The 14,941-nt window shown below is 54.6% G+C and overlaps 1 protein-coding gene across 3 annotated transcripts in view; it reads right to left on the bottom strand.

Moving 5' to 3' along the window:
- The window catches only part of TMEM266 (transmembrane protein 266), a 238,300-nt gene continuing 223,359 nt past the window's right edge, over positions 1-14,941 (bottom strand). For all 3 annotated transcript variants that reach the window (XM_078854911.1, XM_078854913.1, XM_078854914.1), the window contains 3 exons: positions 7,024-7,216; positions 5,325-5,390; positions 1-1,756 (listed from right to left, as the gene is read on the bottom strand). In XM_078854911.1, coding sequence (XP_078711037.1) covers positions 363-1,756; positions 5,325-5,390; positions 7,024-7,216 — 1,653 coding nt within the window. In that variant the 3' untranslated portion in view covers positions 1-362. The remainder of the gene's footprint in view (positions 1,757-5,324; positions 5,391-7,023; positions 7,217-14,941) is intronic.

Here is a 14,941-nt window from a genome sequence, read left to right as displayed (position 1 = left end):
CAAGGCAGAAGTGCAGAGTAGTGTCACTGTCGAGTCCAAAAATAGAGCACTCAATGCAAGGGTTGCCGTGGAAACGCGAGGGCACCGCTCGTGCCGTGGCGCTGGTAGCGGCGCGCACGCCGTGGTGGAGGGGGGGGGGGGCAACGGCGCCGGCCTCCCCCCACCTCGCCCCCCCCCCCACCGAGTCACCGCGGCGAGCGATCAAAAACCACGCGCGCGCGGGGGGGGGGGGCGGCAAAGCGTGGAGCTCGCGTCTCCGCCGAAAAATAGTTCCCTGATGCTCCGGATTTTCGGGTCGTACCGTCGGGGGCACGCGTTTGCGCTTGTTTTAACGTAGCTGCCAGCGGTCGCGGGGCGGGGGGTTACGAGTGGTTGAGGCTCGAGAAGTCCCCGCTCTCCTCCATGGCCTTGTAGAGGCTGGCCAGGCTGATGGCCGGGTTCTCGCCGGGCAGCGGCAGCGGCGCCTGGTACGTCCGCATCTTCACGATGCACACCTCCTGCTCCAGGATGGGCCTCCCCTCCAGCGCCGAGCTGAGCAGCGCCGCCGCCGCCGACGGGGCGTCCGAGCCGATCTCCGACGCCGAGTCGAGCACGCTGCCCGAGCCGCCGAAGCGCTCCGAGCGGTACACGGAGGAGGCGCGCGACCCGCGGTACGCCCGCTCCCCGTGCAGCGGCGAGCCGCCCGCCGGCGTGCCGCGCGACGCCCCCTGCGACGCCGCGTGCTGGTGCCCGGAGTGCTGGTGGCCCGCGTGCTGGTGGGCGTGCGGGTTGGGCTCTGCCGTCACGGATGCCGTGTCCTCCGAGCTGAAGATCAGGTTGCGGTGCTCCAGCGAGATCACCTTGTAGGTCTCGCGGTACGTCGTGGTGGCCGTGCCCGACGAGCCGGCCGTCGCCTCGGCCTCCTTGCCGCCGCCGCCGCCCTGCGGGCCCGACGAGCCGTTGCCCGTGGAGATGGGCACCGACCGGCCCGCGTTCAGCTTCTCGTGCTGGGCGGACGGCGGCGAAGCGCTGCACGAGCTCTGGCCCAGAATGTCGGCGCCACCCATGCGGTTCGGGATCTGGCCCATGATCTGGTACTGGGGCTGACCCGGAGCCTGCCTCGAGTCTTGGTCCAGCAGTGGATCCGAAAGCCTGTTCGGGGCCTGGCCCGTTATCTGGTACGGCGCCTGCCGCAGGCCGTGGCCCACGTCCTGCTCCGGCATCTGCTCGGAAATCCTGTTGGGGAACTGGCCCATTATCGGGTAGGAGGCGTGCGTCTGATCCTGGCTCAGGTACGGCTCCGTGATGCGGTTGTGCACCTGGCCCGTGATGTGGAAGGCCATCTGGCTCGGGTCGTCCTCGCCCATGCGGTCGCCCATCCTGTCCACCATGGGGTCGCCCATCCTCGACCCGGCGCTCGGGTCCGACATGCGGCTGGGGATCTGCCCGGTGATCTGGAAGGGCAGCTGGCCCATGTTCTGGCCGCCCATCTGCTCCGTCGGCACGTGGCCCATGAACTGCGACTGGAACTGGCCCTGGCCCTGGCCACCGCTGTTGTTGGGCATCTGCGAGCGACCCTGCTGCCCGTGGCCCGGCGGCTGGCCCTGGTCGGCGCCCTCGGCCGCCGAGTCCTGGCCGTCGAAGCCGTAGTGCAGCACGTCCACCTGCACGTAGCTCGAGGTGGTGGTGCGCGGCCCCATGGGCTGGTGGACGTCGATGTCGATGGTGGCCGCCGAGGGCCCCGACACTCCCTGCTGGATGTCGCGGTGACCTCCGTCTGGACAGAACAACGTGCAGCACGGACGTTCCCCATGCCAGCACCTGGTTAGAATTTTTACTTTCAAATATATGTTTCATAAGTATATTTTCGCACGTCCGGGTTAGTACGGATGGCTATGTGCGGTACGAAAGAAGTTCAACATACATATAAAATAATTTTACGCAAATCTATGCTCATTGTGCCATGTGGGTTTCACTGCCAACACACTCAGCAGCGATGCCAGAGGCTATGTTGGCAGTCGTGTGAAAGCACAGGCTGAATACAACTTTCTCGCCCCAAATTATTAGAAACAAAAAATATCCCTTGACTCAGAGGACGTGCAATATACAGGGTGCTTAAAAAAATGTGAACACTTCCGAGAATTTGCAACAACACCACGAGAAATGTGCTGCCTTCGGGCTCTGGAGACCTCCTGGAGAAGATTCCAGGCACGCCTTGACTTTTTTGAAGCTATTAACAATCATTTCTTATCATGTTACACTATATTATTATCCATTCTTTTGCCATGTAATAGTTAACATGTTTTTGAAGCACCCTGTATATACACACACACATACGCGGTCGTATGTGTTGTTTGCGCAATCAGCCGCGCGTCAAGAGACGAGTAATCTTTTCGCAGAGCAGAGTGACCCTTGAGAATCGGAATCTTTATTTATTCCTGGAGAAATCCGATGAGCTGTGAAGCTATTTTTTTCGCAGAGAATGGCCCGTGGAAGCGGGTATCACAGAGCTACCTCTGAGATCCCTTCAAATGACCTCTGGTCCCCCACGAACAATGGAGGTTCTCCCACCTGCCCTGGCGCCACGAGTAACGTTCGTCGTGTAACAGCCAAACCATCCCCGCTTGAGAGGGTGAGAGAGTAGATGCCATTTCCTGCCTGCGTGCTTGCAGGAGGCTGCTTGTCTTAACATTGGAGAGGTTCGGTAAAGACACAGATCGCGCGTTTCACCGATACGCATAGCCCAGAGGATCAATACGATTCAACGGTGGCTCATAATGGAAGTGCGCGAATCATTACATCTACGTACGTATGTTGAACTCCTTCTGCACCGTACGGAGCCAACCGTCCTAATCGGAGGTGCGGGAAATAATCACTCGGTGAAATACACTTCCACCGAGTCCTGTAGACTGTCTGGGGGCAAACGTTGTTAGCGAGCACCTATTGACGCCAGCACGGCATTTAATGCTGTGGTGCGGCGAGCACCAATGGCCGGCCACCATTGCAAGCAGGTACTCGGTTAAGGCTGGGCTGTTCCAGGGGAGACGCAGGGCAGGTTAATATTCCTCTTGCCCTTGGCATTACCCGTGGCTGGGAATCGAACTCAGGTGGTTGGGCTCTTTGAGTGCAGCACGCCAACCACCGCTCCACCACGCCCCACGCGTACCCACTCGTGTACCTGTCGAGGGGATTTTATGTACGGACGTCGAGAGGTGAAATCTGCAAGCATGGCAATAATGACATCCATCATTAATCCCGATAACCGGACCACGTGCTCCACCGCTGTCGGCCAAAACACCTGCTCCTCGTCCAATTTCACTGCAGTCGATTGCGCACACCTTTGTTGTAAAATAAAATAAACAACACAGTATATATATATTTTTTTTACGGTTCGCAACAGTTTAACAAAGAGCAATGTGATTTTACGGCACCTGCGCTCGCTGTAAGTAATAACGGCCAACGTTGCCGGTGAAAAAAACCAGGAGGAGCAGGAGGAGGGGAGCGAAACGGCTGACTTATTCCACGACCGCGTAATCTCACGCCTGGGCATTGCCCCAGTCGGGCTGTGGGGCTTAAGACATTATTAAATTTGTTTCAGCCATCTCGCAGGAATATTGCCGCCGGGCATGTGCCGGAGACAAGATTTACGCTGCGGTGAAGTTGGCGGCGGGATTGAAGCGAGGGCAAGCGCGCCCCCCCGACCACTGCCGCCTAGCGGGGTACGGGGGGGGGGGGGCTCGTAGCCCCTCGCCCCAGCTGTCTCTGCAAGGCACGCTGTTAGCATACACGGGTAATGGAGGTGGGGTGTGCGTACACGTGCTTTCGTGCGGTTGTGCAACGACTACGAACCCCGGCCACCCGAGTTCGATACTCGCTCACGGCCAATGCCAGTGAGGATTTATCTGAACCGGGCCTCCCCGAGGTCGACTCAGCCTCAAATTAGTACCTGGCTGTGGTGTGTATACATCGCTACTGGGGATACAAAGGCGGTCAGATGTAGTGCTGGCCACCCACCCGCTCATAGGTGCTCGCTAACAGCACTTGCTCCAATAGTCTGTTAAAGCTATACGGGGGATCTTTGTCTTTATTTGCGATGGTTCGTGCTGGAGCAAGGTGGAGACGGAGGGAGGGAGCAGAGGGAGGGAGGTGGCGGTCGTGCGGGTTTCTTTTTTTGCGAGTGGAGTGCGGATTCCAAAGACCGCGGGAATTGTTCTTAATGGTGTTGAAATCTCGTTTGAGCTTTTTAATTTCCCCGAATAAATCTGGCGAGCGTTTTATTTTACTCCTGATGCCATGGGGGTGGTGGTGGGGGTGGGAAACCCTCGCGAGCGATTTTTAAATTGTTCGTAAACTTCAAATTCCAAAAAATACAGCAATGATCCTATTTGTGACAGCAATTCGTCATAGTTTATGGTGTCATAAGTTTTATTGGTTTTCCAAGGAGCTTTATTTGACAAGACTTGGTGCCAAGTGCACGGGAGCACACGCACACGCGCAGGGAAAAGATCATTAGCAAGGCTGGTACGTGGGTATGCGTGTGGACTCTGCCAAAATGCGATTGAAAGTAGTGGAGGTGACAGAAAGACTCGAACATTTGTTGGTGGAAAGTGTGGACTGGATTCTCTCCAAAACTCAGAGGACCAGCAGGTGCAACGATCGCTGAACAACAAACGCCTGTGTTCAACCGCACAACTGAACCGTGCTGGGGTCATGCCGAGCCGTGCCAGCCCGCTACAACGAGCGTTTGACGTCTGCATCTCACACAAGTGACACGCGGACGTTATGTTACTATTTATGTTTACTATTTTCATTTTTACTTTACCAGGTAAGGTCCACTGAGCGAAATAGTTCATTTTCAGAAGCGACCTGGTTATCACAAACGATAGCTCAACGAAGTGAACTTATCATCACGTGGGAATCTATCGCAGCCACACGTACCCAATACGCACGTGGATTCTAAATGTGGAGGGAAAAATCTGAGGACCCGGAGAAAAATCCACGTGACCACGCGAAGAAAGACATGCAAACTCTAAATACACAGCAGGCGTCAGGGCCGGGAACGAACCCACGACCTCCAGTTTATCAGGCCATGTGGCGCCCACGGTGATTAACAACGCGCCTGGGCCTGCTCTGCCCCTAGCCGGATACAGACGCCTTGTAAGGCAGCGGGCGTATCGCGCTCCAGCCCGGCAAGGAAGATAGCTGGAGGAAAATAAAAACAGCGTCTACACCGTGAGGGCTCCGCGCTGCATCGGCTCGGCTCGGCTCGGATGTGCCAGTGGAAACAATGGAATGTGTCGGGGAGCCGTCTGGGCGGGCGCACGAGACCGAGCGACACCACTTACTTCCGTCGTCGTGGTGAGTGTAGTACTGGTTCACGTAGTTATTCATGTCGTCCACCGTCGACACTCCTGAGCGGATTCAAACGGAGGAGAGAGCGCGAGTCACGTGACGGGATGGGGACTGGCGGTAAACAGGCGCTTCCATCATTACCGGAGAGCACCTTTCTGTTTGCGAGTGAAGTTGGGGCGGCAGTCGGTGGCGAGCGCAGAGAGAGAGAAAGTGCTGAAGCCCCCCCAACCTCACGCCCGCCCCGCCCCCTCCGCTCGCCGATTCGAGATAAGGGTGAAGTAATTAAAAAACAAGGTGCCAAAAAAACCAGGCAATTATTATTATTATTTGATTTAAATTGTACTCATCGTTTTGCAATGTTGAGAGACGCCTCCGAGCAAGTTTCTAATTTCGGCACTCTCGCGGCGTGGAATGCATCTTTTTTTGTAATGAGAATACTGGGTGGTCGCAGAGCGAGGCAGTCGAAATGCGTTGCCCGGACAACGGGGCGCGCAGCCACCGTTTGTCGTCCTCCTCGTCCTCCTCGTCGTCCTCCTCGTCGTGCTCCAGGCGGGGCGCGTCTTCGCCAATCGCTTTGGACACCGATACGAAGCCGGAATGATCACGCGCGCATGCGCGTGCCATGCCTGCGTGCGCGTGTGGTGGCCACTACAACTTGCAATTTAGCATCACCCCCTCCCCTCCACTACCAACGCCACCTCCCACGCACCCCCATTTGTCTTTTGTTGAAATTATGCCGTAATTTAGGGCATCGACGAAGCGGGTTTTGGAACGACGAACGGCGACCGGTCTCGCTGACGTGACGCCCCTCACCGCCCTTGCCCCGCGTCGCCCATCACCTCTTGGAAGCTAAGCAGGCACCAGAGCCTGGACAGCGCGTAAAGTAATGTAAAAGTAAAAAAAAGTAAAAAAAAACAGCAGGCGGCTAGGGAACTACGTGGGGTCAGCGGAGTGGAGGCGAGTGCGCTTGTACTTCTACGCTGCAACGTCTCAAGCGCTGCCGCCGACACCGACCGGCGGCAGCGATTGGCGCGGGGGGAGAATTCGCCGAATGACCCCACTCCCGGGGAAGCCCTCGTCCAGCGGAGGATTTACTTTACAAAAGGGCTGCACATGTGCGCGTAGGTCAAGGTAGCCATGGTTTACTCAGCGGGGCAGGTGACGGGGGGCTCGTGAGCGAGCGAGGGAGCGGGCTCCGTCTGGCGAACAAAATAAAAGTAAATGCAAACTATACGATAAGATAATGATGCTCGCTTGCAAGAACGTCCGGGTGCCCCCCCCCCCCGGACCACGCTTGGGCCCAACCTCTCCCCACGCCCCCCCTCCTCCTCACGCCACCAGCCCCGCACACGGAAGCAGTCACCCATCTGACCATCGCCAACTATCAAGGTGGGACCGCCATCGCCGGCGCTGTCCCACGGGGCCTGTGAGCTTCTGTTGCCCCGTTTCCACGAGCCGCTCGCGACCCCTCCATGCTTGGAGACGACTACAGGCAGGAGGATTTCAACTTCCTCCGTCTGAGCTGCCGTGGATTCTTCACCAGAACGGCCATGCCACAGCCCCCACACACAAATGCGCGCCCGCACGCACCAACACATGCACCAACTCACACACATGCACGCACCCACACACCCACCAACTCACACACATGCACGCACCCACGCACCCACACACGACACCACCTCCACCGACCTTTGCGGCGGAGCGAGCGCTGACGCCGCATGTCGAGGATGCCCTCATCCTCGTCCTCGTCGTCCGCCTCGGAGCCGGGCGCCATGGTGACGGCGTCGGCCAGGTGAGTGGGTGTGGACTTGCCCTCCCCCGACTCGGCGCCCGCCAGGCTCTCCTGCCGCGCCAGGTGTGCGCGCAGCTGCCGGATCTCAAACTGTGGTGGTGGTGGGGAGGGGGGAGGGGTCAGGTGGGCACCACGGTTGCGAGTTGTTAACTACCGGTCCGGGTATGCAGGAGATCGTGGGTTCCATCCCGACCCTGACGACGCCTGTATATTTGGAAGTTTGGCGTCTGCTCCGCGTGGCCGCATGGATTTTTCTCCGGGAACTTTCGGGTTTTCGCTCCGCATTTAGAGAGGTGCGTTCGGAGCGTTTTGCTGTTGCAAATGTCCACGTGACGAGCCACTTGGTTGAGATATCATTTGTGGCCAGGTCGCTTCTGAAAAAGAGCTACATAACTCGGTGGGATTTGCCTGGTAAAATAAAAATTATATATTTTATAGGTGGCAATGTGTTTGGGCGTTTCAGGCCATGTTCGGAATTGAATAGCTAATGGATGCTGTGCTGGTGTAGGAATCGAACTTGTCTTACTCCACTTGAAGCAATACACGTGCACACACACGCGCACACTCGTACCAAGACACGTGCACACACCTACCTGCACTCACATGCAAACGAATACACAAAGACAAAGATCCCCCGTATAGCCTGTAACAGACTGCTCGGTCAAACGCTGTTAGCGAGCACCTATGAAGGCCGGCACGGCACACGGGGGGGGGGGGAAGGAGTGGGTGGCCAGCACCGCGCCCGGCCGCCTTTGTCTCCCAAGTTTTGATATCTTGCATAATCGCACCAGGTACTCATTTGATAATCGTCACTGGTGTTGGCTATGGCCGGGAGTCCAACTTGGCTCACCGGGTTTGTTGGGCAGCGCGCTAACCGCTCCACAGACACAATCACAACAACACCAATGTACAGGTGAGACCAAACCAGGGCAAACGTCACTCAGCAAAGTGTGACGCTGCTGTTTGGTGCTATTCAATTGCTATTCAATGACCCTAATGCGTCGTTATTATTATTATTATTGAATTGGTAAACTGCGATGCACCACACACGGCCAGTAAGGCAAAGGGGTGGGGTGGGGTGAGGGTAAACCCAAGTTTTGTTTTTAATAATTTCATATCGCGCGCCTCTTTACAGGCATCTGTAACAGCCACGCGTTACAGCGATTGAATGTCACGCGCGTCCCGTCTTGAGCATCTCAACGCGCGCGTCCCGTCCTGATTTCGGTCCCCGTTGGGTGGTCGTGGGGCAGCGGGCACAGCTGCTCGGGGTGTCGGACACTCGCACGCAAGTCTAGATGTGACTAAGAGACACCCACAGCGTGTCTAGATGTGACTAAGAGACACCCACAGCGTGTCTAGATGTGACAAAGAGACACCCACAGCGTGTCTAGATGTGACTAAGAGACACCCACAGTGTGCCTAGATGTGACTAAGAGACACCCACAGCGTGTCTAGATGTGACTAAGAGACACCCACAGCGTGTCTAGATGTGACTAAGAGACACCCACAGTGTGCCTAGATGTGACTAAGAGACACCCACAGCGTGTCTAGATGTGACTAAGAGACACCCACAGCGTGTCTAGATGTGACTAAGAGACACCCACAGTGTGCCTAGATGTGACTAAGAGACACCCACAGAGTGTCTAGATGTGACTAAGAGACACCCACAGAGTGTCTAGATGTGACTAAGAGACACCCACAGCGTGTCTAGATGTGACTAAGAGACACCCACAGAGTGTCTAGATGTGACTAAGAGACACCCACAGAGTGTCTAGATGTGACTAAGAGACACCCACAGAGTGTCTAGATGTGACTACGAGACACCCACAGCGTGTCTAGATGTGACTAAGAGACACCCACAGAGTGTCTAGATGTGACTAAGAAACACCCACAGCGTGTCTAGATGTGACTAAGAGACACCCACAGAGTGTCTAGATGTGACTAAGAGACACCCACAGTGTGCCTAGATGTGACTAAGAGACACCCACAGAGTGTCTAGATGTGACTAAGAGACACCCACAGAGTGTCTAGATGTGACTAAGAGACACCCACAGCGTGTCTAGATGTGACTAAGAGACACCCACAGAGTGTCTAGATGTGACTAAGAGACACCCACAGCGTGTCTAGATGTGACTAAGAGACACCCACAGCGTGTCTAGATGTGACTAAGAGACACCCACAGAGTGTCTAGATGTGACTAAGAGAGACCCACAGCGTGTCTAGATGTGACTAAGAGACACCCACAGCGTGTCTAGATGTGACTAAGAGACACCCACAGTGTGTCTAGATGTGACTAAGAGACACCCACAGAGTGTCTAGATGTGACTAAGAGACACCCACAGAGTGTCTAGATGTGACTAAGAGACACCCACAGCGTGTCTAGATGTGACTAAGAGACACCCACAGAGTGTCTAGATGTGACTAAGAGACACCCACAGCGTGTCTAGATGTGACTAAGAGACACCCACAGCGTGTCTAGATGTGACTAAGAGACACCCACAGTGTGTCTAGATGTGACTAAGAGACACCCACAGCGTGTCCAGATGTGACTAAGAGACACCCACAGCGTGTCTAGATGTGACTAAGAGACACCCACAGCGTGTCTAGATGTGACTAAGAGACACCCACAGCGTGTCTAGATGTGACTAAGAGACACCCACAGCGTGTCTATATGTGACTAAGATACACCCACAGAGTGTCTAGATGTGACTAAGAGACACCCACAGAGTGTCTAGATGTGACTAAGAGACACCCACAGCGTGTCTAGATGTGACTAAGAGACACCCACAGAGTGTCCAGATGTGACTAAGAGACACCCACAGAGTGTCTAGATGTGACTAAGAGACACCCACAGAGTGTCTAGATGTGACTAAGAGACACCCACAGCGTGTCTAGATGTGACTAAGAGACACCCACAGCGTGTCTAGATGTGACTAAGAGACACCCACAGCGTGTCTAGATGTGACTATGAGACACCCACAGAGTGTCTAGATGTGACTAAGAGACACCCACAGCGTGTCTAGATGTGACTAAGAGACACCCACAGTGTGTCTAGATGTGACTAAGAGACACCCAGAGTGTCTAGATGTGACTAAGAGACACCCACAGCGTGTCTAGATGTGGCTAAGAGACACCCACAGCGTGTCTAGATGTGGCTAAGAGACACCCACATCGTGTCTAGATGTGGCTAAGAGACACCCACAGCGTGTCTAGATGTGGCTAAGAGACACCCACAGTGTGTCTAGATGTGGCTAAGAGACACCCACAGCGTGTCTAGATGTGGCTAAGAGACACCCACAGCGTGTCTAGATGTGGCTAAGAGACACCCACATCGTGTCTAGATGTGACTAAGAGACACCCACAGAGTGTCTAGATGTGACTAAGAGACACCCACAGCGTGTCCAGATGTGACTAAGAGACACCCACAGCGTGTCTAGATGTGACTAAGAGACACCCACAGTGTGACTAGATGTGACTAAGAGACACCCACATCGTGTCTAGATGTGACTAAGAGACACCCACAGAGTGTCTAGATGTGACTAAGAGACACCCACAGAGTGTCTAGATGTGACTAAGAGACACCCACAGCGTGTCCAGATGTGACTAAGAGACACCCACAGCGTGTCTAGATGTGACTAAGAGACACCCACAGTGTGACTAGATGTGACTAAGAGACACCCACATCGTGTCTAGATGTGACTAAGAGACACCCACAGAGTGTCTAGATGTGACTAAGAGACACCCACAGAGTGTCTAGATGTGACTAAGAGACACCCACAGCGTGTCTAGATGTGACTAAGAGACACCAACAGAGTGTCTAGATGTGACTAAAAGACACAGCGTGCCTAGATGTGACAAAGAGACACGCACAAACGTTAGGGTGGAGAGAGGGGTCAAGTCAGCCTATCATATCTCCAAGGTGGATAAAATGGGTACCACCTCGTGCGGAAGTCAACAGCGGTTGTGCGATGGAACTTCTCGCCAACACCGTCGGAATGTGCAATCTTCACCGCTAAGCTCAGGGAGACGTGGCCGGGAGATAGAGCTCACGTGGAGAATCTACAATCAACAATCATTGAAGGCCGACCACTCCGACCGTACATGCGACGGCTTCATCACTTTTGTATAAATGCATTATATAGCTTCATCACTTTTGTATAAATAAATGTTATATATATATACCTCGTAAATGTTATTGCCTAGCCCCATTAAAATATAATTATACACTTTACAAACTTTTTAAAAAGTGTAATGCCGTAAAAAGAAATCTTCCTTTACAAGTGCGGCTTTCCACCAAGTCCATTGAACTTCTAAAGCAGGTAAACATATCGTAAAGCGGGCACCACGAATACGACTCAGGGGACGGTGAGGCGGCGCTTCGTTGGCATGGCCGCCTGGTGCAAGGAATGAAACGAGGGCGCTCTCCGTTCAATTTCCATATCATCGATCTCACTCCAGTGCGGATCTTTAGACCTCACTGGATCCAGCCCCCCCACCCCGCCGTTGCTACCGCCGCACACACTCACACACACTCATTCACTCACTCACACAAAACAAAAACAAAGATACAAAGATCCCCCGTGTAGCCTTAACAGACTGTAGGGGCAAGTGCTATTAGCGAGCACCTATGAAGGCCGAAACGGCACACGAGGGGGTGGGTGGCCAGCACCACGCCCGACCGCCTTTGTCTCCCCAGTGGCGATGTTTACACACCGCACCAGGTACTCATTTGAGGTTGAGTCGACCTAGGGAAGGCCTAGGACTGGTTCAGATAATCGTCACTGCTGTTGGCCGTGAGCGGGAATCGAATCCGGGTCGCCAGGTTCATAGCGCAGCGCGCTAACCGCGACACCACCGCTCCCCACACACACTCACTCACACAGCCGTCGAGGTGAACCGCGTGCAATTTCCACGCGCCGTTTCTCTCCTTTCCCTACTCTTCTGTGGGCGTCGCTGCGTCATCACGGGAAGACGCAACCATCAGCACCTCTCGCAGGGGAGTGCAGCAACCCTTTGTGCTCGAGAAGGGCGCAGGGAAACGGATATCGCATTAACCACCTTCGAAATCCATTCACGTGAACGATGATCCACGCAGTAATGGGGCTGCGGCACTACTTTCCCCACTCCCCCCCCGTCCGTTAACATGGATTCTTCAGCTCAGGATATATGCGTCGAATTTCGTGGGTAACAAAAAAAAAACAATCAAGTCTAAATGCAATGGCACCTTGAGATGCCCGTGTAACTCAGTCTTCCCCGATAGATCACAACGACGTGGAGACACCTTCATGCAGCAGTGGATAGAGCAATGGCTGCTGCTACTGATAAAACAAAAAAAATACCCACACTCTACCGAGTCTGCGCAGGCCCCCTTCCCGTTTGAAGGTGAAAGTCTCCTTCACTCAGGCTCCTCCGTAAGCCCAAGGGCGGTGGGGGTGAGGGGGGGTTCCCTTGGCGCACTCGAGAAAAGCATTCGTGCCAACCTCACCCCCCCCAGCTCCCCTTTCCCCCTTCTCCCCATGTGCGGAGTGTTCCCGGTTGGCGAGGCAGCGCGCCACGTGATCCCAAGTGCTTGGCGCCGTGGTGGCGAGATGTTAACTACCTCGCCTGGTATACAGGAGGTCGTGGGTTCGATCCCGACCCTGACGCCTGCTGCTATATATTTGGAGTTTGCGATGTCTCTCTCTCCCCGTGGTCGCGTGGATTTTTCGCCGGGTCCTCCGATTTTCCCCCTCCACATTTAGAATCCACAACTTGCGTTTCGGGTATTTGGCTGCTATAAATTTCCACGCGATAAGCCGCTTCGTTGACCTATCATTAGCAGTGGCCAGGTCGATTCTGAAAAACAGACATACACAGCTCAGTGGGGCCTTACCTGCTAAATAAAAATAAGAAAATAGTAAAACAAAAATCGTTTAAATAGATTCCCCGTAGCTAAGCCCAGTAGCCCCCGGTACGGGCGGTGCCAAGCCAGAAAACCCCGCGAGCGGCGGCAGTGGTGGTGGTGGTGGCGGCGGCAGACTCAGCCGAGCTCCAGCGTACGGGGGAGGGGGCGCGGGAGGTGTTGAGGGTTAGGAGTGGGACGGGAGTGCGTGATGCAAAAAAACAAAGACAAATGCCTCCAGTATAGCTTTAATAGACTGTTTGGGGCAAGTGCTGTTAGCGAGTAGCACCTATGAAGGCCGGCATAGCACACGAGAGGGTGGGTGGCCAGCGTTACGCCCGGCCGCCTTTGTCTCCCCAGTGACGATGTTAACACACCGCACGCACACACACACACACGTGTGTCTGTACACATGTTATCCGTGCCGGCCTTCATAGGTGCTCACGGCCAGGCATGGTGTTCGCCACCCATCCCCGCGTGCGTGGTGGTGCTAGCCCCTTTACAGCTGCTCACTAACAGCACTTGCCCCAACAGTCTGTTAAGGCTATACGGGGGATCTTTGTCGTCCGTGCGTGTGAATGGTGGTGTCGTGATGAGTTCACTGAGGCCTGGGCAAAGACGTCTCGACCACGGCCACCGTCAGTGGCGAGTGATATCAGCACCGGTCCTCGGGTTGACCCAGCATTGAACGAGGACCGTACCGTGCGTGTTGGTGCACTGTGGAAGACGACCATGGCCGGGCTTGATGCTGGCAACCCACAGCCCCGAGCGGTGATCGGGGCTGTGGAGTCGATTGGGTGAGCGGTGGTGAGCGGTGTGGCGATTGACTGTGAACTCAACGTTCCCGTGGGGCACATCTTTTACGTTTGACGTCAACAGAGCCCGGCCCGGCCCGGCCCGGCCAAGCGCGGCCCGGCTAGTTGGGCTGATTTGAGAAATTGCGTAGCCCTCGGCATCCCAGCACATCTCTCCTGATGTTTATATCTGCACATTCAGAGTCCACTTGAAAATTTCGCCTCGTTCCTCTTTTCCTTCCCTTTATTCTCCTCTCTCTCTGTCCCCCCCCCCCCACCGTCAACTCCCCCAACGTATTTGAACGCCGCTGCATCACACAGGTCCGCACAAAGTCGGTTCATCTTCACTCTATACATAATGCATAATCCGACTTCAATATGACCTCATGCCTATCACTTAACATCTCCGGTATATTTATATAAATATTACAGAGTAAACAGCCATCCTTTGCGCACAGGCGATGCAAGTCCCGCTTTCTCTCTCTCTCTCTTGCGTGTTGATGTGAATCGAGCAGCGGGCACCAAACCGGTGTCCACGTTGGATGTCCAGCTGCTTTCTGGCTTTAGGGGACGAGTGTCTGCCATGGATAACACTGCCAAGAGCCAGAGACTCACACAGACCTCCAAAGACTCACATTGAGTTCCGCAGACTCGCATGGAGACCCAAAAACTCACACAGCGACCCATCGACCACTCGGAATGTGTTGCACCGTTTGTGGCGCTGCATACACAATCGCGTTTGGCCGATTCTGTGACTTTCCATTCGTGGAGTAGGTGATGGCACCTGCCGTGGCCAGGCAACTGACAAAAGGGCAAATTCGGCTTACGAAATGTATTCATTATTTGCTCACCATGCCCATGGAAAATGTGATAAAAAAGAAAGAAAAACCTTTGATAAAAAAAAATAGGAAACCGGTTAGAAAGCGAAGTTTTATCCAAAATAGAACAGAATTATGACGCTCAGCTCCGTAATTCCTTATTAATCGCCATCACAACCCGGCGCTGCTGCATTACAAAAAAGCCACTGCTCTGACCGCTTTTCCCATTCCTGGCTGATCCCCATTAAGCCACCATTATCACCACCGGAACTCTCTCTCTCTCTCACACTCTTTTGTTGTTGTTTCACAAAACACCGCCAGC

Source organism: Lampetra fluviatilis, chromosome 3 (assembly GCF_964198595.1).
Source record: "Lampetra fluviatilis chromosome 3, kcLamFluv1.1, whole genome shotgun sequence".
NCBI lineage: Eukaryota > Metazoa > Chordata > Hyperoartia > Petromyzontiformes > Petromyzontidae > Lampetra > Lampetra fluviatilis.
Note: the sequence above shows the minus strand (reverse complement) of the source record. Positions and strands in the feature narration are given on the sequence as shown.